Raw genomic sequence first — 19549 nt, forward strand, 5'->3', positions numbered from 1 at the left:
GAAGGGTGAGACTCGGGGCAAGAGGAAGGGTGGGACTCGGGGCAAGAGGAAGGGTGAGACTCGGGGCAAGAGGAAGGGTGGGACTCGGGGCAAGAAGACAAGAGGCTGTTATTAGTCCTTAGCTTAGAGTCGCTACCCACAGTCAAAGTGATCGCAGGCCTAAGGTATTTTTTGAGGCAGTAAAATCCACTTGGAGCAAGCACATCAAGTGCCCCCAAGAGCCTTATAAGAGCATCTGGCTGTTCAAAGAGAGCCTGCGATCTTCACCTCTCACGCTCTTCTGCATGGTAATGCATTGCCCGTAGGTGAAACATGGCTTATTATCACACATACCCACGCAGAGCAGCCATGGTCCAACAGGCAGGGCTCTCGGGAAAGTTCTTGTTAACCCTCATCCAGGGATGAGCAATTAGCCGTAACTGAGTCCCTGCAGTATACACCACTTCTGTAATTCTCAAAGTGCCTTCAGTGGGAGCAAATAGTCTTCATGTTCAAAAAGACATGTCCAGAGATGGGACATCACTGGCCCCTAGTCTAAAAGCAAACATCTGATTCGACAGAGAACTGACCCTAGATATGTTTGATCTTCAAAACCCACATGCTTTCTTTCCCTACTGCCCTTCTCTCTGAAGTGGCCTGTTTTCATTGCCCATCCTGTTGTGTGAGTTTATGAGTTCTGTCCACAAAGACAGCCACGGGTAGAGGAGGAAATATTGTCCTACCAGTTGTTACACATGTACTGACATCGAGCATAGCTATATCTTTAGAAGGACACAGACACTTCTTTTCAAGGGGAAGATCTACATTAAGTGAAAGTAAGCTTTCAGTGACACCCAAGATCTTTGGGGCAATGAAGAACGGCAAGTTACTTCATCAGTGAGACTGAATGCAGAATCCGTGGGTCTGACGACATGGCACAGAGGCTGAAAGGACATACTGTACATGATGAACCATCTTGGTTACCAACCCAACCACACCTGGCATCAGTGAAAACCCAGGCAGCCGGATATGCCTGTGTGGGATCTTTCTTGATTGGATTATTTAAGGTGGGGAGACCCGTACTCAATTTCCATCATTTGAGGTTGGAAGAGTCACAGGAGATCTGGGTCACACCTTCTGGTGGCAGCCCACATAAAAGGCTTCTTGCCTGCTTGCCCTCCCTCTCGCTGGCAAGTTCCTCTCTCTTTCCGTTGAGGCAACCCTTCCTTGGGATTCCAACACAGACTGAAGAGTAACTGAGACATGCAGCCTCATGGACTGAACAACGATCAGATTCTTGAATTTCCCACCGGGAGATAGCCACTGCTGGCCTGTAATCTACTCCAATAAATACCCCTTTGATAGCTAGATTCATTCTATCAGTTCCATTGCTCTAGAGAATCCTGAACAATACACAGCTCATCCAGAAGGCTTGAGTTTGTTCCCAGCACCTGGGTTGGATGGTTCACAACTGCTTGTGACTCCAGTTCCAGGGATCTGACTCCCTCTTCTGTCTTCTGTGAGCTCACACACTCACTCTCTCTCTCTCACACAGAGGCACACGATTAAAAACAAAAATAAGTTATAAAAATATAATCTTTAAGGGCAGGAGAGATGGCTGAATCACTAGTGTGCACATTTCTCTTGCAGAAGGGCCTGAGTTCAGTTCCCAGCACCCACATCAGGCAGCTCCAAGGTATCTGGCACCATTTGCTGGATTCTTCTGATACCCACACATTACCTGTGCACATACAAAATTTTAAAAATTAGAAAAAAATTAGTACAAATTTTAGTTAGGGCATGACGAGAAAAAAATGGTTCCCGTTATTAGACAAATGTCATGAGCAGATATAGAGTGTAATAGGCTGATGTAAACTTGCAGAGTAGTTACAGTAATGGAACCTCAGAAGTGGCAGCATTCATTCTACAGTGTGGTTATCTATGTTGCTAACAAGAATGACAAGAACCTCCGAGCCCACCCCCCCCGAGCCCACCCCCCGCCCCCCACCCCCCAGGCAGGCGTAAGTGGAAAGAGATGAAGCCAATAGCAAATCAATCCCAAGGTGAGGTGTGCATTAAAACTCACGCTGCTTTGTGGAGAGGACTAGGAAGAAGAACTGCAGGAGCCATGACGGTTTTGAGCACAGTGGGTGAGGGGGTGGGACTGGGAAGTTGGTCCGGATGTTTGAGGCAGAGATGCCAGTGAGGGATTAGTGGTTAGATTTGTGTTTCAAAAGAGCAACTCTGGCTTACCCTGTAGGAGAAGAATCCTTAATTGTGAAAGGAGTACAGAGCAAAACGTGGGAGGCTTTGGTAATAACCCCCAGAGACAGGCCTTAGAGAGGACAGGATGCATCTAGATCTATTAGTAACTGAACCAGGCTCAAGTGACTATACACTAATAGAACTCACAGACTCATCCATATTGGAGATGACCCCTGTGCCCATCGTTTTTCTTCCACTGTTAGGCGACTACAGTAAATCTTTGTTTTCTTAGGAAGTCAGAGGATAAACTAATCATGTGTGTGTGTGTTTTGTCACAGTGCCTATATGCCCACGTGGAAGCTAGAGGACACTGAGTCTATCATTTACATCTTATTCCTTGGAGTTAGGGTCTCTCACTGACCCCAAAGCCCAAGCAATCCTCCTGCCTCTGCTCCTCCCCACAACGCTGGGTTATAAGTGCTCCTGTGCCCATGCCAGGTCTTTTTATGGAGCCTGGGGAACAGAACTCGTGTTTCCACACCAAATGCTTTTACCGAGACTCTTCCTAGCTCCCTCACCCCTTTTAAAGTTAGAAGTGCGTTACTATGGCAAGGATGGAACACGCCTAGTCCCATCCTGTCATCCTCAAGTAATCAGAAAGATTAACAGGCAGACATGACAACCCGACCGCAGGTGCCCCGAAAGTGCAGCGGACTGCACTTCTTGCTCTTTATCCAGCGGTTGCTGAGGAAGGAGGAACAGGAGGATCGCCCTGGGATTCTCCCGGGTCTGCACTTAGGAAACCCTGTTACTCAAGGTGAGTATCTTGCTCAGTCTTCAGGTCACGCCAAAGTCCTTGGTATCTCTTCCTACCTAAGCTAAAAGCTAAAATTCAGAATTCCCAAGGGATAGAAAATGATTAGATAACGCCACAGTGTCTCAGGTCCCTAATATTTAGAATTCCTTTGTTCTTCTGGTATGTGAGCTACTGTCTCAGAACCTGGATCGGTGTAGGAAGTCAAACATATGAAAGGACTCTTCAAAGAATTCTTTAGGTAATTCTTCAAAAAAAATTTTTTTTTTTATATGTATGCCTGTTTGGCTTGCTTTCATGTATGTGCGCCACATTAGTGCCTTGTTCACACAGAGGCCAGAAGACAGAGTCAGAGCCACTGGAAGGAGAGTTGCAGAAGGTTGGGAGCTGCCGTGTGGGTGCTGGGAACTGAACACTGGCTCTCAGCCAGAGCGATGCCAAACCACCTCTCCAGGCCCTGCAGGCACTTTTTGGTAGTTCCAATCACTTCATAAATATATAGGTGGTTCAGTCTGGAGGCGCAGGCCTGTCATCTCAGTGTATGGAGGGCTGACACTGAGAAACCCCATGTTTCAGGCTGGTTCTGTCTACATAGTGAGATCCTATCTCAAACAAAGAAAATATGGCCTTTAATTCATAGAAAATCGCTTTCTCAGGAGATCTCCAATTTGCCAGTCCCTAGTGCCTTTGTATGCTGGATCATATACCCTAGGTTGCTCCTGTTGCTCCCTGGGACAGGAAGGAGTGTAAGGCCCAGCGTCTGCATCGCCCTTCCCTAAACTTCCTGTACAATAAAGCTTACCTCTCCTGGCCAGGGACATACTGAAGGTCTGTACTTGCTCTGTACTTGTTCTATGTCAGGCTTCTACTTCTCAGCCCTCAGTGGGGCTTGGAGACTAACCCCTCTTATGGCCCACCTCTCTCTAATTTGTATCCCCAACCTGGAACTGCCACAAGTGTGGAGGCAGGGTGACTTGGCAAACGTGGCTGAAAGGCAGCATTGTGGGAAAGGGCTTTAGAGAGGAAATCAACACTGGCTTAGGCCTCTTGGCTTTAATCAACCGGGGATATTAGGTCAGGAGACAAGAGGCAGTGGTGTTCAGGTAGAGCTGGCCTTTGTGGGAGTGCTGGCCTGTGCGGGAGTGCTGGCCTGTGCAGGAGGGCTGGCCTTTGCGGGATTGCTGGCCATTGCGGCAGTGCTGGCCTTTGTGGGATTGCTGGCCTTTGCGGGAGCGCTGGTCTTTGCGGGAGCACCGGTCTTTGCGGGAGCGCTGGTCTTTGCGGGAGCGCCGGCCATTGCAGCAGTGCCAACCATTGCAGCAGTGCTGGCCTTTGCCTGGCTCCCTTGATCCCCCACTTCTGTGTTAAGATTATCTGAATTCTGTCCACCGCCCCCACAATGACCACTAATTTTGAAGTCCAGAACACAGCACAGTTTTCCTATGGGACATTTGCTCGTTGCAGGTTCCGTCTGCTTCTCCCCATCTCTGCACATTTTCCTGCAGTTGCCCAATGTGTTTGCACACTTTTTCACATACCAGCCACCTGTAGGGAGGAAAGAAAGCCATCAAGCCCAGGTACTGAACAGACGGCTGAAACCATGCCAAGTCATGGCTTGGTGGCCTTGAGGCAAAGGCAGAGACAGACAGATCTCTGTGAGTTCCAGGCTAGTCTGGACTACAGAAGTTCCAGGACAGCACAGGCTATATATAGAGAGACTCTGTCTCAAAAATCCAGGAACAACAGCATCTGCCTTCTGAGCACTGTTTCCCCTAGGCTCTAGCCAACTGCTGTTCTAGTTTTCTTAATCAAGTAAACTTTCTCTGAAGAGAAAATTAGATTTCCTATGTGCACATATACAGAAGGACCTGTCATATCTAGAGCTAGAATTCTGCACACCCTCATGGTGCCCATTTTCCAGTATTTTAAATGGGAAAAATATATGAAAATTTTTATTTAAAAATTTTTTTTTGAAATCTGTTTCCTGAAATGTAACAAAAGCAAATAAATACCCAAAGAGAAGAAATGGCACATCTTAAAAGGGAATGCAAGCTGGGCAGTGGTGGCACACATCTTTAATCCCAGCACTTGGGAGGCAGAGGCAGGCAGATTTCTGAGTTTGAGGCCAGCCTGGTCTACAGAGTGAGTTCCAGGACATCCAGGGCTATACAGAGAAACCCTGCTCGAAAAACAAACAGTGGGGGGCAGGGAGAGAGAGAGAGAGAGAGAGAGAGAGAGAGAGAGAGAGAGAGATTACACAAATCACTGTGGGACTGTGGGCATCTCTCTCACCGTTGCCAAAACACACATCTTGCTGATGATGGGTGCTATTTTCAAAGTCTTTCCACATTTCCGAGGTCCTACAAATGATAGACTCTGACTCTAGACTTGTCTTACACATTGCCTTGTTAGAAGCAGACACTTCGGGTCTGGAGAGAGGGCTCAGTGCTGCTCTGGCAGAGAATCAGGGTTCAGTTTCCAATAACCACATGGCAGGTCACAGGTGTCTAACTCCAGTTCCAGGGGATCTGACACCCTCTTCTGGCCTCTATGGGTACTGCACCCTGGTAGTCCACATGCACACAAGCAAACAAGCACACAAACATAAAATAGAAAATAAATATTCTAAAGTGCAGATGATTTTGGAAAGATAAGCATACAAATTCCTTGCATATTTATATAATGAACTCTATAACTATCTCTTTCTGTATATACCTCTATGTGTACTGAGCTGTAAGTGCATTCTATAATTTTTGTTATTGTGGTTTTGAGACATTTCACTATGTAGCTCAGGCTAGCTTGCCTCAGTTTCCTGAGTACTGAGACTATAGGAGTGACCCTTGCAACTGATGGTGAGGAATATGTTTATTAGAGAGACTCCTCTTCGGGGTACCTATGTGTATGCCCACATCGTATGTAACTGTGGACTACCACAATATGTGTTGGAATGTATAAGGATCAGAAAGAGATTCTGAGACTAGTCCCTACCTCACCTTTTGTGCCTTAACTCATTCCTGAGGTCAATCAAGAACTTGGCAAGATTTTTGGAATAAGATAATGAACAAGAAGGTAAAGTCTAGAAACCTTAAGATCAGAGAGTGGGGGCGGCAAAGCAGCCAGCAAATGAAGAAAAATAGCCAGAGCCAGAGCCAGAGCCAGAGCCAGAGCCAGAGCCAGAGCCAGAGCCAGAGCCAGAGCCAGAGCCAGAGCCAGAGCCAGAGCCAGAGACAAGAGGTCCCGTGGATGGATGTGTGTGGTTGACAGTCAGTGGAGCAGCATCCTGCTCCATTGAACAAATCACTGGTCATAGATCTTATTAGCTGCTCACCCTCCTCCGAGGACTAGAGGAGTGTCCTGCAAAAAAGAAAACTTTGTCTCTTAAATAAAAGTCTTAGAGGCAACAAACATTTTATAAGCTATTTAAATAATAGAAATAGAAAATGTCTTTTAACACTTGTAGGGAATCTGAAGCAGAAAAGTAAAACATGCAACTCTTGTAATCTATTTCCATTAGCAGCAGACAGGCCAGGTGATAGAAGAGAAATGACCCCCTTGGACAGAGCAATAGAACTCCCAGTCTTTGCCTATAGGGTCAGGGAAGTTCCCAGCGATGCACACAGTCAAATTGTGTGGTGTTATTTACAATGATCTACACTACAAACCACCATAGTAGCACAAGAAGGGGCTCTCCAAGTGGCTGTCTATAACAGATAGCAGAATAATGTTGTAAGAAAATGACATAGAAGAATTAAAACTACAAACTTGCCAATTGATGTAGACAAAATAAAAGTCTTGGATTGATGGAACTGATGAAACTTATAGAGACAGAGGAAGCTCTCTGTCCAGCCCTCTCCCTGTTCTGTGACTGTTTACCGCGTACTGGTCTCTTCTGCACATGCAATCTAGACAGCTGGGGCTACATATGTGCATAAGTGGATTCTTTGCATTTTTTTTCAGAGAAAACTCTATGCTATTGTTTACTGGTTGAGCAGTTTGCCATTCTGTTGATAATCTGGGAATTCAGAAAGCCAAGTTATTCTGTACAATTAATACACGCTAATCAAGAGCAAAGGATAGGAAGCAGGTTACAGATGTATATCTGCTGGTCATAATGTTTAGAAGTGTTAGTAGAGATAAAGGGTTGCCAAGTTTCTTTATTGCTAAAACACTTCTTGGTTTTTGTTCAGGTTTTGTGGCTATAAACTATAGAGTCACAGAGAGGCAGATTGTATACGGTTGTTCAGTAGGAGAACTGGTCTTCATAACAATGTGCTGTGTGCATCAATACAGTGGGGAGAGGGTTCTGAGTGTTCCCACTACAAAGGATATGAATGTTTATGGTGAGTGTTTATGTGATGCTTACAGTAATAGATACTATATTCTAGCTACTCTTTATTTGATCTATTTCATTATGAATTGTATAAAAACATCATGTTACACTCCACAAATATGTATAATTGCATGCCAATTAAGAGTGAAGAAATGCAGCCAGGCAGTGGTGGTGCACGGCTTTAATCCCAGCACTTGGGAGGCAGAGGCAGGCAGATTTCTGAGTTTGAGGCCAGGCTGGTCGACAAAGTGAGTTCCAGGACAGCTGGAGATATACAGAGAAACCCTGTCTCTGAGTGAAGAGATGCTGCAGGTGTAGCCCAAGGTCAGAAGCTTAACAAGAGCAAGCTCTGAGTGTGAGCCTTAACTCTGCAAAAATGAAATAAAATAAAAGCCATGGCAGTGCCACATGCCGCAAAGCTCAGCACCCAGGAGGCAGAGGTGGGCAGATGGTGAGCTTGAGGCTAGATTAGGTCATAGAGTGGGCCATGTCTCAAAAATATGTAAGTTAATTAACGAAGCAAAACACAACTAGCAGAGTGTGGTGGTGTGCACCTGTAACCCCAGAACTTCAGAAGCAGGGGCAAGAAGATCACAAGCTCAAGGCTTGCCTGGTCTGCACAGCAGGAGCCTGACTCAAAACCAACCCACCAACCTGAAGAAAGGAGAATGCCCATGTAGACAGAGCTGTCCTGTACAGTCTCCTATGGCTCCCCATACCCACACATCAGCTATGTCTCCCCTTATCTATCATTCCAGTTCTATAATCAGGAACCAGGACTACAAAACCAAAGAGGAGCAGGGAAGTAATACCATGGAGACGTCCTCATGGCCCTCAAAGTGACATCAACAAGACTGGCCCCAAGTGACAGGTCAGGGGACTCTAGATGCCACAGCTCCTCTGCCTCTGTTGGGAATAGTCCTAGGTTCCCGTTCCTTTTCCCCAAGCTTCAATCACAGAGCAGGCTGTCCTTGGAGAACCTTGAGCAACCTTAGCTCCCTCCCAGCGAAGACCCCGCTCCACAGTTCACTGGACGTTAGGGACTCATGTGGAAGGTCCTGTTCTAGGCTGACTAGTGTTTCCTTCTCCCCAAGAGTTTGCATTTACCTGTGACCAAATGGGCCAGGAACATAATGATCATAAGAGTAGACAGTAGGGACTTCATGGCTCCCGTCAGTAGGCAGTAGGTTCTATGGAGTCCAAGACTCTCAGGCAGTATGTCTCTGAATGCAGATCTTTACTGTCACCTTAGGAGGAGCCTGGGCTCAGCCAGTAGAGCAGAAGAATAAAGGCTACTGTGTCAACCATGACCTCAGTCTATTGGCCAGCAGCTTTGATTGAGAAAGCACCACCCAGAGGCCTGCACTAGCCATGCCTTCGGGGAAGCAGGAAGGCTCCGAGGTGTGAGCTCTATTAAAGCACTGGGTGACTTACAGGCAAGAACTGTAGGAGGCATTTCTATGACACTCTCATGGCTGGTGAGTTACACCCGAGGGTTTCACAGTCGCCTGTGTTAGCAGAGGGCTCAGCTCACTGCAGGGTATACACTGTCTGTTCATGTGTCCGTCTGCTCTTCTGAAGCACTGAGTCTTTATATGTATTGTGCTTTTCTGCATATAAATTCGGCATCGCTATCTGTATCTATATATGCGCGTGGTTCTTTTCTTTACCCCATTTTTCACAGAGAAGAATCGAAGCTACAGTCTATTAATTGAGCAAGTGACCCCTCTGTGGATGATCTGGGAACTGAGATAGTCTTTTCAAAATTAAAGTTTATTTTAAAATATCTATGTTTATTTAATGCTCAGTGTGTGTGTGTGTGTGTGTAGCTTGAGTATATTTATGTGTACCACGTGGTCACAGGAGCTTGTTGCAGAAGTCAGAAGAAGGGTCAAAGGAGCCAACATGCGTGTGTTCTGGGACCCAAACCCAGATCTTCTGCAATAGCTGCAAGGCCCTTTAACTGCAGAACCATCTATCCGACCCAATTATTATTATCATCATTGCATGTATATGATGCATGTATGTATAATATGATGTGGGAGCCTTGGCTCATGGGAGGAGGTCAGAGTACAAGTTTGGGGGAGTTGATCATGGGCTCTGAGGGTTGGGTTCAGGTCATCTTGTCTGTGTGGCAAGTGTTCTTACAAGCTGGGCCTTTTTTTTTTTTCTGGCCCCAGAAAATCTCCAGCCACATTAAGAATCCACATTTAACTAGGCAACGTGTAAGACAAGTCTAGAGTCAGAGTCTATCATTTGTAGGACCTTGGAAATATGGAAAGACTTTGAAAATCTCACCCATCATCAGTAGGAAGGAGTTGTGAAGATGAGTTTTGGCAGCGGTGAGAGAGACGCCCACAGTGATTTGTGTATCCCTTTAAAACATGCCATCGATTCTCTTTGGGTATTTATTTATGTTTTTGTTACATTTCTGGAAACAGGTTTCAGATTTTTTTTTTTTTGTATAAAAAATTTCATATATTTTCCCATTTAAAATACTGGAAAATGGGCTCTGTGTGTGCGTGCAGAATTGTACCCCTAGAAATGACAGGTTCTTCTGTATATGTGCACATAGAAAATCTAAGGTACTCTTCAAGCAAAGTCTTTATGATTGTTTCTGCTAGGGCTTCATTGCTGTGAGAGACACCACAACCACCACACGTTAATAAAAGAAACATTTATTGAAACTGGCTTACAGTTTTAGAGATTTAGTTCATTATCATCATGGTAGGAAGCATGGCAGCCTGCAGGCAGACATGGTGCTGGAGAAGGAGCTGAGAGTTCTACATCTTCATCTGCAGGCAGAAGAACGAGACTGTGTGCCACCGTGGGCATAGCCTGAGCAGAGACGCTCTCAAAGCCTGCCCCCAAATGACACACTTTCTCCAACAAGGCTGTGGCACAGGATATACATTACTGTTCCAAGATGTAAGGAAGGGAGCATAGTAAAGAAATATTAGACCCAAGTAAGACCCAAAACCATCTAGACAAACTCCAAACTCTATGGCTCCGTGTCTGATGTCAAAATGCTTGACTGCAACAAACTGCTTTCTCCTGGGCTGGTTCCACTCCCTGCTAGCAGCTTTCCTCTGCAGGTATCCCATGGCTGTGCCATCTCCAACATCTTGGGGTCTTAAAGGCAATCCAGGCTTCCCACAATGGCCTCTCTGGCCTCCACACAGGGACATCCCTGACATATGCCTGGCCTCAGTAGCTTTCCTTAGTCACTGAGGGAGATTCCATAATGCCTTTCTCCTATCCTTGACTCTAAAGCCAGAACCACGTGGCTGAAGCTGCCAAGCTCTCCTGTTTGCTGGGGCTGGAACATGAGCCACTTGTTCAGTTATACATATCTTCACCAGCTTTCTGGTTTTGATTGTTTCCTTCACTGCCGAAACCTCACTTTAGAGCAGACTGACCTTGAATTGATCTGCGTGCTTCTGTCTCCTGAGTGCTGGGATTAAAGGCCTGAACCATCATACCTGGATCTAAACTGTACTTCAGTTCCTTTTTAACAAGATGGAAAGCTGGGCGGGGTCTTGCCTGAGGTCATCACTCCCTTAATTCCATTCAATATCTTTAACCTTTATCTCCAGGATTTGGTTCTGGTTCACTTCCTGGTGCCCCACTTTGTCCTTGAACCATAGGTTTGTATTTTTCCTTGCTCAGCTTGCTCTTTTTATGACACAACAGACTCTATTCTAGGCTGTTTAAAGATTTCCTTTGCCAATGCTATTAATCTAAATCTCAAAACTTTAGCCTCAGGCAGGCTCTTTAGACAAAGGCAAAAAGCCGCCACATTCTTCATTTAAAATATCACAAGAACTATCTTTAGGCAACATACTAAAATTCTTCTCCCCTGAAGCCTCTTGAGCCACAGTTCAAATCACCCTTAGAACCACCGTCTTCCATGGTTCTACTAGGATGACCCATTAAGCAGTGCTTAGAGCATTCCACTGTTTTCCTAACAAAGTCCCAATATCCACATTCTTCCAAACCTGGCCCAGGGTGCAACAGGAGCCTGGACGCCTCTCCAACACACAAAGGTGCTAGCATTAACAGGGTTGGCTAATTAAAGGCCTCCTGCAGAAGTGATTTTTTTTTTTAAATAAACAAATAAATTGAAGATGCTATTTTCTGGGTTTGAGATAGGATCTCACTATGTAGATTGGGCCTGCCTCAAACTCGGCATTTTTCTGCCTCAGCCATCCAAATTCTGGGATTACAGGCATGTGTCAGCAGACCCAACCACCTGTATATTTATGAAGTCACTGGAGAGGTGGATTAGCCATTAAGAGCATGTGTAATTCTTGCAGACGACCTCTGTTTAATTCCTATCACTACATGGAGGCTCTCAACCTTCTACAGCTCCGACTTCCAGTGGCTCTGACACCTCCTGCTGGCAGACTCAGGAACCAGGCACAAATGTGGTACATGTTCACGAGTGCAAGCAAGTTATCCATATATATATATATATATATTAAAAAAAAATCACCCTTAAGAACTTTTCAAAGACTACTTTTTAAAACTGATTCTCAGCCATTCAAATCCTTAATGAAGGTGCTGAACCTAGGTTTCATCAAAGAACCCAAACCTCTAAACTTCTTACTATAAGTTTTCTTCTGAAAATATCAATCTCTGTGACCTTCGGTTTAGCAAGACGTTTAAAACTATGATCCAAAGGTGTGTATTCAAAAGGACCAATGATCTGATATCATCATTCTTAAAAATAAATCCTACGAGACATGAAAATGGAGAGACAAGCCACAGACTAGGAGACATTGTTGGCAAATTATATATTTATTCTACAGATTTAGAACATATAATGGAAAATTTAAATTTATTTTTTAGAATACCTTTTGTTTACCTTAGACAGTTTTATATGTGTACATACTATGTCTTGATCAGATTCACCTCCAACTGCCCCTGGTGCACATACATACAGGCAAAATACTCCCACACATAGAATAAAAATACATACATCTTAAAAAATACAGCACAGTCTGGGTACAGTGGCACACTCTTGTGATCTTGAGAGCTCTTGGAGGCTGTGGTAGACAGAATGGAAGTCCAGGGCCAACTTGGGTTATATAGCAATTTCCGAGTCAGCTTGTCTATATGAGACCCTGTTTAGAGTAAGACAGCAAACCCTTAATGTGTTTGTTGTTGTTGCTGTTTTCATTTTTGTTTTTTTGTTTTGTTTTTCGAGACAGGGTTTCTCTGTGTAGCCCTGGCTGCCCTGGAACTCACTCTGTAGACCAGGCTGGCCTTGAACTCAGAAATCTGCAGGCCTCTGCCTTCCAAGTGCTGGGATTAAAGTCATGCGCTACCACTGCCCGGCTCCTTAACGTGCTTTAGTTAGCACTTGGTAAGTGTACATATTAACGTAGTTCACTGTGATCTATTTCTGTATACACATCTGCACGCCTTATCAAACCCAACCTATTATCACTCCCTCCTCAGCAAGCTTTATCTTATTTGTAGGTTGACTTCTAAAAGCTTCCATACAGCACAGGAAGTATTCCTTTTCGCTATGTGGATTATTTAACATAGTATCTCCCTGGGATACCTGGACCACTAGGAGAGCTCAGTTTGTCTGTTTTTGAGAAACAACCACACTAATCTTTACAGTGACTGACGAATTCAGCTTCACATTCCCACTGACAAGGTCTGCCCCTCCCCCACCCCCTCTTGTAAGCAGCACAAAGTTGGCTTCTTGTTTTCCAGTCTGTTTTTCCTCCTCCTCCTCCTCCTTTTTAAAGTTTAATTTAGTTTAATTTTTAATTTTTATTATTTTTTTCTTCTCTTCCTTCTTGTAGACAGGATCTCTCTGTGTAGCTCTAGCTGTCTTGAAACTTGCCTGAACTTAACAGAGATCTATCTGCCTCTGCCTCCTGAATTCTAGGATTAAAGGCATGTGCCACCACTGCTTGACCAGTCAGTCTGTTGCTCTCCCTCCCTCCCTCCCTCCCTTCCCCCCTTCCTCCCTCCCTTCCTTCCTTTCTTCCTTTCTCTTTTTCTCTTTCTTTCAAACTTTTTCTTGGTTCTTTCTGAATTTCCCATCATGCACCCCAATTGCACCCATCTCCCCATCCCTCCATAGCTGTCCTCTGTCCTTGCAACCTCCCTTCAAAAGAAAATAAAATATAAAAAATTAAAAAACACAATTTTACCTGCGAATTTCATAAATTCATTGATTTTAATAGCTGAGTAGTACTCCATTGTGTAAATGTACCACATTTTCTGCATCCATTCCTCTGTTGAGGGACATCTGGGTTGTTTCCAGCTTCTGGCTATTATAAATAAGGCTGCTATGAACATAGTGGAGCATGTGTCCTTCTTACATGTTGGAGCATTCCTGATGGAGGAGTTGGAGAAGGGACTGAAGGAGTTGAGGGGGTTTGCAGCCCCATGGAGGGAGCTACAGTGTCAACAGGCCAGGCAGCCTGGAGCTCCCGGGGACTGAACCACCAATCAAAGAATTGGACATGGACAGACTCATGGAGCCGGCCACATATGTGACAGAAGATGGACTTGTTGGACATGAGTGGGAGGAGAGGCCCTTGGGCCTGAGGGTGTTCAATGCCTCAGTGCAGAGGAATGCCAGGGCGGGAGGATGGGAGTGCGTGGGTGGGTGGGGGCGCACCCTCATAGAGGCAGGGGGAGGTGGGATGGGATAGGGGCTTTCTGAAGAGGATACCTGGAAAGGGGAAAACATTTGAAATGTAAATAAAGAAAATATCCAATCAAAGCAACTAATTTTTAAAAACCTCTGCTTTGGAAGCTGTGGTGCGTGTCAGTGTGTCACACAGTACACCCTTTTGTCCACACAACCTTACTTGTAAATATTCATTGCAATGGTCAGGTTCAAGGCCTCTGGCTTCTTCTGCGCTATAAATACTAGATGTTCATCTGGACTTCCCTCAGATATCCTGCTGTTGTCCTGTGTCATGATGATCCTGCAGCTTTGGTTTTGCAAAACTGGCCCCTTAAAGTGCTCCCAGAGTTCACTGATGGGGTAGTTGTTGGGCTGGGCCAACTCAAAGCCCTGGATCTGGGCCTGGATGGTGACTGAGTTGGTCAGCTCACCAGCTTTCTCAAGCTCATGACCTCAGGGCCAGCTCTCCAGCATCCTAGCCCTGGTGAGGGATGGGGCTAGTTCACCGGAGTACTATGCCAGCAAGGGGCAAGGCCATATCTCCAGGGCCAGCTCTGTAGTGCTCCCTGGATGAGGGTTGTGCCCCCTCCAAAGTGCTGTGGCCTGTGAGGACTGGGCTACTCTATGCAGTCCTTGGGCATTAACAAGGCCACAGGCAGCAGCTTGGACCAGGGACATCTGCATGGCTTTTGGTGGTAATGTGAGCCATGGGCCGCAGGGTCACAGACTCAGACATGGTTCTCGGCTTGGTGACAGCATGGGCCAGGACCTCACCATGGCTTCAGATGGCCGTGTAGGCTACTCACATCAGGTTCTTCCTCACTACCCTTGAATCTCCAGTTCCTCCTCTCTTCATCCTGCACACACCGTTCTGCTTCTCTTTCTCTCCCATCTTTCCACTTGCTTATCTTAATGATGCCTGGGCCTCTGGGTGTGTTCTGCCCTGCCCACACCGAGTGGCGGTGGACAGTTTCTGTTTCTTTTTTTAAAAAAATATTTACTTATTTTATTAATGTGAGTACAGTGTAGTTGTCTTCACACACACCAGAACAGTTCATCGGATCCCATTACAGATGGTTGTGAGCCACCATATGATTGCTGGGAATTGAACTCAGGACCTCTGGAAGAGCAGTCAGTGCTCTTAACCACTGAGCCATTTCTCTAGTCCTGCCCCCAAATCTGTTTCTTTTGACTAATTAATTTAGTTTGTTTACATCCAAGGATATATGCCCTGAATTGCATGAATGGAGAAATTGATGTGACCTCTAGCAAGCAATCATGTGAGCACATGTGGACTCATTTCTCTGTGCTCCTGACTGTGGGTGTGATGTGATTAGCTCTTTTAAGTTCTTGCCTTGCATTTCTCACAATGATTGAATGTAACCTGGAACCGTGAAGCTGAAAAAAGTTCCCCTTCTCCCTTAGTTGCTGTTTTCCAGGATATTTTGTCACATCGACAGACACGAGCTAAGATGGCTAATCTTAGCTGTCAACTTGACAGAGGGAATCTCAACCGAGGAACTACTTCCTGTGGTGTCTTAGTCAGGGATTTACTGCTGTGAGCAGACACCATGACCAAGGCAACTCTTATAAGGATGACATTTAACTGGGGCTGGCTTACAGGCTCAGAGATTCAGTCCATTATCATCAAGGCAGGAGCATGGTAGCATCTGGGCAGGCATGGTGTGGGAGGAGCTGAGAATTCAACATCTTATCTGAAAGCAAACAGGAGAAAACTGGTTTCCAGGAAGCTAGGATGAGGGTCTTAAAGTCTTCATCCACAGTGACACACTTCCTCTACCAAGGCCACACCTACTCCAACAAGGCCATACCTTCTAATAGTGCCACCGGGCAAAGTGTATTTAAACCACCACATGTGGGTATGTCTGTGAGGTGTCTTATTTATTGATAATTGATGTGGGAAGGCCCAGCATTCTTTGGACAGTGCCATCCCTAGCAGGTCGGCCTGGGCTATGTAAGAAAGGCAGCTGAAAGTGAACCTGCAAGCAATCCAACAAATAGCAAGCACACTTCCACGGTTTCTACTTCAGGCTCCTGCCTTGAATTCTTGTCCTGGCTTCCTTTCATAATGAACGGTAACCTGCAAGGTAAAATAACATTCTCCAGTGGGGTGGTGGTGCACGCCTTTAATCCCAGCACAGGCAGATTTCTGAGTTCGAGGCCAGCCTGGTCTACAAAGTGAGTTCCAGGACAGCCAGGGCTATACAGAGAAACCCTGTCTTGAAAAACCAAAAACCAAACCAAAACAAAAAAACCAAAAAAACAACTAAACAACCAAACAAAAAACATTTTCCACCTCAAGCTGCTTTGGTCATGGTGTTTGTCACAACAACAGAAAGCAAACTAGAACTGACGTCATCAATACCCATACCTTTTTTTTTTTTTTTAAACCAAGATCAGGGAAGTTTTGAGTTTTCTATACACTCTTCATCTTTTTCTCTTTATCTTCAGGTATTCAGGTTCTATATTTACATAAATTTCTGCATATTTGTATTCCAAAAGCAGCCATGTGAGCATGCCTCCTGACGGCCACTTCAGTTTGGTCAAATGATCGCTATTGGCATCGACCTCAAGAAACAGCTCTGTTTGGCTGAGTCAGCTTCCCCCCTTGCTCCCAGGATTTCTTCTGAAGAAACTATTCCTTAGCAAATCCATTTATTCCATTAGAATCATTTCACACCAGGGCCAGTGAAAGCTCACTTCCCACATGGTTGGGGGAAGGCAGTTTGACATCTGCTTCTTGTAGCAACTGAAGATTCCGACTAGTGATGTTACTGGAGAGAGTATGGCTTTCCTTCCCGATGGTCCTTTCTGCTGTAATTAATTGGTCACTGGATTGCAGAAGGTCTCTTCCTGGATCACCTGACAACTCACTCTCATGTCTTCCAGACTTCTGTCTTACTCTTCTATATCCCATTTATTATATTTTTAAAATAAATATTTATTACTTCAGCTTGTCACTATTATTTGGAGGGGCCTGAAGGTAGTGACCTGCACCTGAGAGACAGATTGGGATCTGCTTGGGTTCTCTCTAACCCTACAGTGCTTGCATGCTCAGTGGCCCAGAGAGACGGCGCGTCTTTTTCACCCCCACTATAACACTCTATCTATGTTGAATTTGTATTCATATCCCATATTATCTTCCCACAACCCCTTGGATCTCACTGAGCCTTTTCAAAAATAAGTAGGCTTTAAAGTTTTGTCAGTTATTCTATCTATATCCGTTGCTCTTAGGAGCTGTTATGTTCTTTTGAAAACATCCCTTTTCATCTCCACCCCTTATATTTACCAGGATTCTTCTTAGAGTTCTTGAGCTATTTTCCTCCTGTGACATAATAAGCATTTCCAGTTAGAAAGGTCTTCTTGTAGCCACAGGTACACACCTGTGATCCTGTCACTTGAGAGGCTGAGGCAGGATTGTGAATTCAAACGAGGCTAACCAATGAGTTCCACATCAATTTGGACACACTAAAAAGCTATCTTAAAATAAATAAAGAAAGAAAGAAGAGAAGCAGGCTGGAGAGATGGCTCAGAGGTTAAGATCACCGACTGCTCTTCCAGAGGTCTTGAGTTCAACTCCCAGCAACTACATGGTGGCTCACAACTATCTGTAATGGGATCCAATGCCCTCTTCTGGTGTGTCTGAAAACAGCAACAGTGTACTCATATATAAGTAAATTAATTAATTAATTAACAAATCTTTTTTTACAAAAGGAAAAAAAACTCCCTCTTTTGAATTTAAGAAAAGACAAGTTCTGTCAACACACCCTACTTAATTTCCATGGTTCAGCAGTTGGGAGGCACTGCTGTATATGTCGTAAAACACTAAAAGATAAAAATTATGTCCTCTACAAACCCAGGTTCTATTTGTCTCATAAGGCACAAGTACAGCGATTTAAATATCTTTATCATGCTGGAAGCCTTCTCTTCTCCTCTTATGTGCTTACGCATCCTCGCCATCACTGTAGACAGCTTTGCCTCCATCATCGGACCACGCAGAGACGAGACAGACAGCAGGGAGTTGCCACTTGAACCTGTGTCTCCCTGGTTTCCTTTGTAGCCCAGGCTAGACCCCAGCTTCTCATCCTCTATTCTCAGCTTCCTGCGTGCTGGGATTACAGTCACGTGCCGAGCTCCCTACCCTTCCTTTAAGGATCCTTCTAGAAACCCTGGTGAAACTACACTACTTGACTAAAACTGCTAATAATTGCATCCCATTCTACAACTGTGTGTGTAGGAGTTTGGAGAAATGGGCTATATGTACAAGCCACTGCTCCCAATCTGTCATTTCCACAGCACAACCTGACCCAAGGTAATAAGGGAAAACAACCAAAATGAAACAAAAGCCAGAGATTCCAAGAATATGTTTATGCTTCAGGTCTTCTCATACAGCATGCTGTGTTCTTCAACAAATCCGGCACGTTCGGTAGGGCCAGCCAACCATCCCTTTCTTAGAACACCACGATCTCATTGTGCTGATGGCCTTTGGGCACATCTCAGGGGCTGAGTAACATCCCTGCACTTCAAGGGCAGAGCTGCGTGTTTGTGCCTCCATCCATGAGAAGATGCCGGAGATAGAAGAGCTTTGATGACAGGTGGTAAGTGTGCTCTTCGCTTTTTTAGTATAAAGTCCTGAAGTCTTCCACATTCCTCAAAAAAACAACAGCCCTCTGGTACCAGTTTCTGTACTAGTTACTTAAAAAAAAAATCTAATAGCACATCATGATCAAAAGCAGCTTGTGAAAGAAAGTTTATTTGGCTACAGTCCCAGAGGAGATGTGATAATGGAGAGGACAGCACAGCAGCAGACTGCCAGAGCAGGAAGCTGGCTCGTCTCCATTTGTTAGCACAGCAGAAGTCAGAGCTACCTGAAAGTCGCAAGGCTACAAACTCTCAAAGGCCCATGCTCCACTTCCTAAAGGATCCATAACCGCCCCCAAACAGAACTATCAAAAAGGAGCCAAGTGTTAAAATCTATGAGCCTATGAAGGGGTAGGGGAGGGAGGCTCGAGGGTGCATCCACTTTCAAAGCACACAGCTGAGGACTGCCAGTCACAGGTCCTGGGTGTGCTGATGAGATAAACGAGAGACGGAGACTGACAGGCAATGATAGAAATGTAAGTCAGAGAAGGGAGCCCCAGAACCAAGGCATGCAGGCAGTGGTCAAAGCAGAAAGAAAAAGATGTTTTTATTTTCTAGTAGCAACCGATTTTAGCTCAAAAGGCCCATTTAGCACTTCTGACTCCCAGAACTTAAACTATAAATTGCACATGAGGCTGGAGAGATGGCCCGGTGGTTAAGAGCTTAAGATCGATGGCGCCCCTTCTAGAAGATCCAGGTTCTAGCACCGCATGGCCTCTCTCTCAACTGTTTGTTTACACCACGTTCCTGGAGATCTGATGCCCTCTTATGGCTTCCATGGGTACTGCATGCATGTGGTGCATAGACATCCTTCAGGCAAAAACACCCACATACATAAAAGAAAATACCTTAAAAATTGTACATGAGCCGGGCATGGTGGCGCACACCTTTAATCCCAGCA

The 19549-nt window shown here is 45.2% G+C and overlaps 1 protein-coding gene across 1 annotated transcript; it reads right to left on the minus strand.

Moving 5' to 3' along the window:
• Nucleotides 1-4097: 4097 nt before the first annotated feature.
• On the minus strand, nt 4098-8493 carry Defb126 (defensin beta 126). Its single transcript, XM_021179563.1, has 2 exons — nt 8436-8493; nt 4098-4543 (listed from the first exon to the last, which is right to left on the minus strand). Exons 1-2 carry the CDS (start codon nt 8491-8493, stop codon nt 4098-4100), a joined length of 504 nt encoding a protein of 167 aa, XP_021035222.1.
• Between the last annotated feature and the right edge of the window lie 11056 nt (nt 8494-19549).

The sequence above is a fragment of the Mus caroli genome, chromosome 2 (genome assembly GCF_900094665.2).
Source record: "Mus caroli chromosome 2, CAROLI_EIJ_v1.1, whole genome shotgun sequence".
In the NCBI taxonomy this organism is placed as follows: Eukaryota; Metazoa; Chordata; class Mammalia; order Rodentia; family Muridae; genus Mus; species Mus caroli.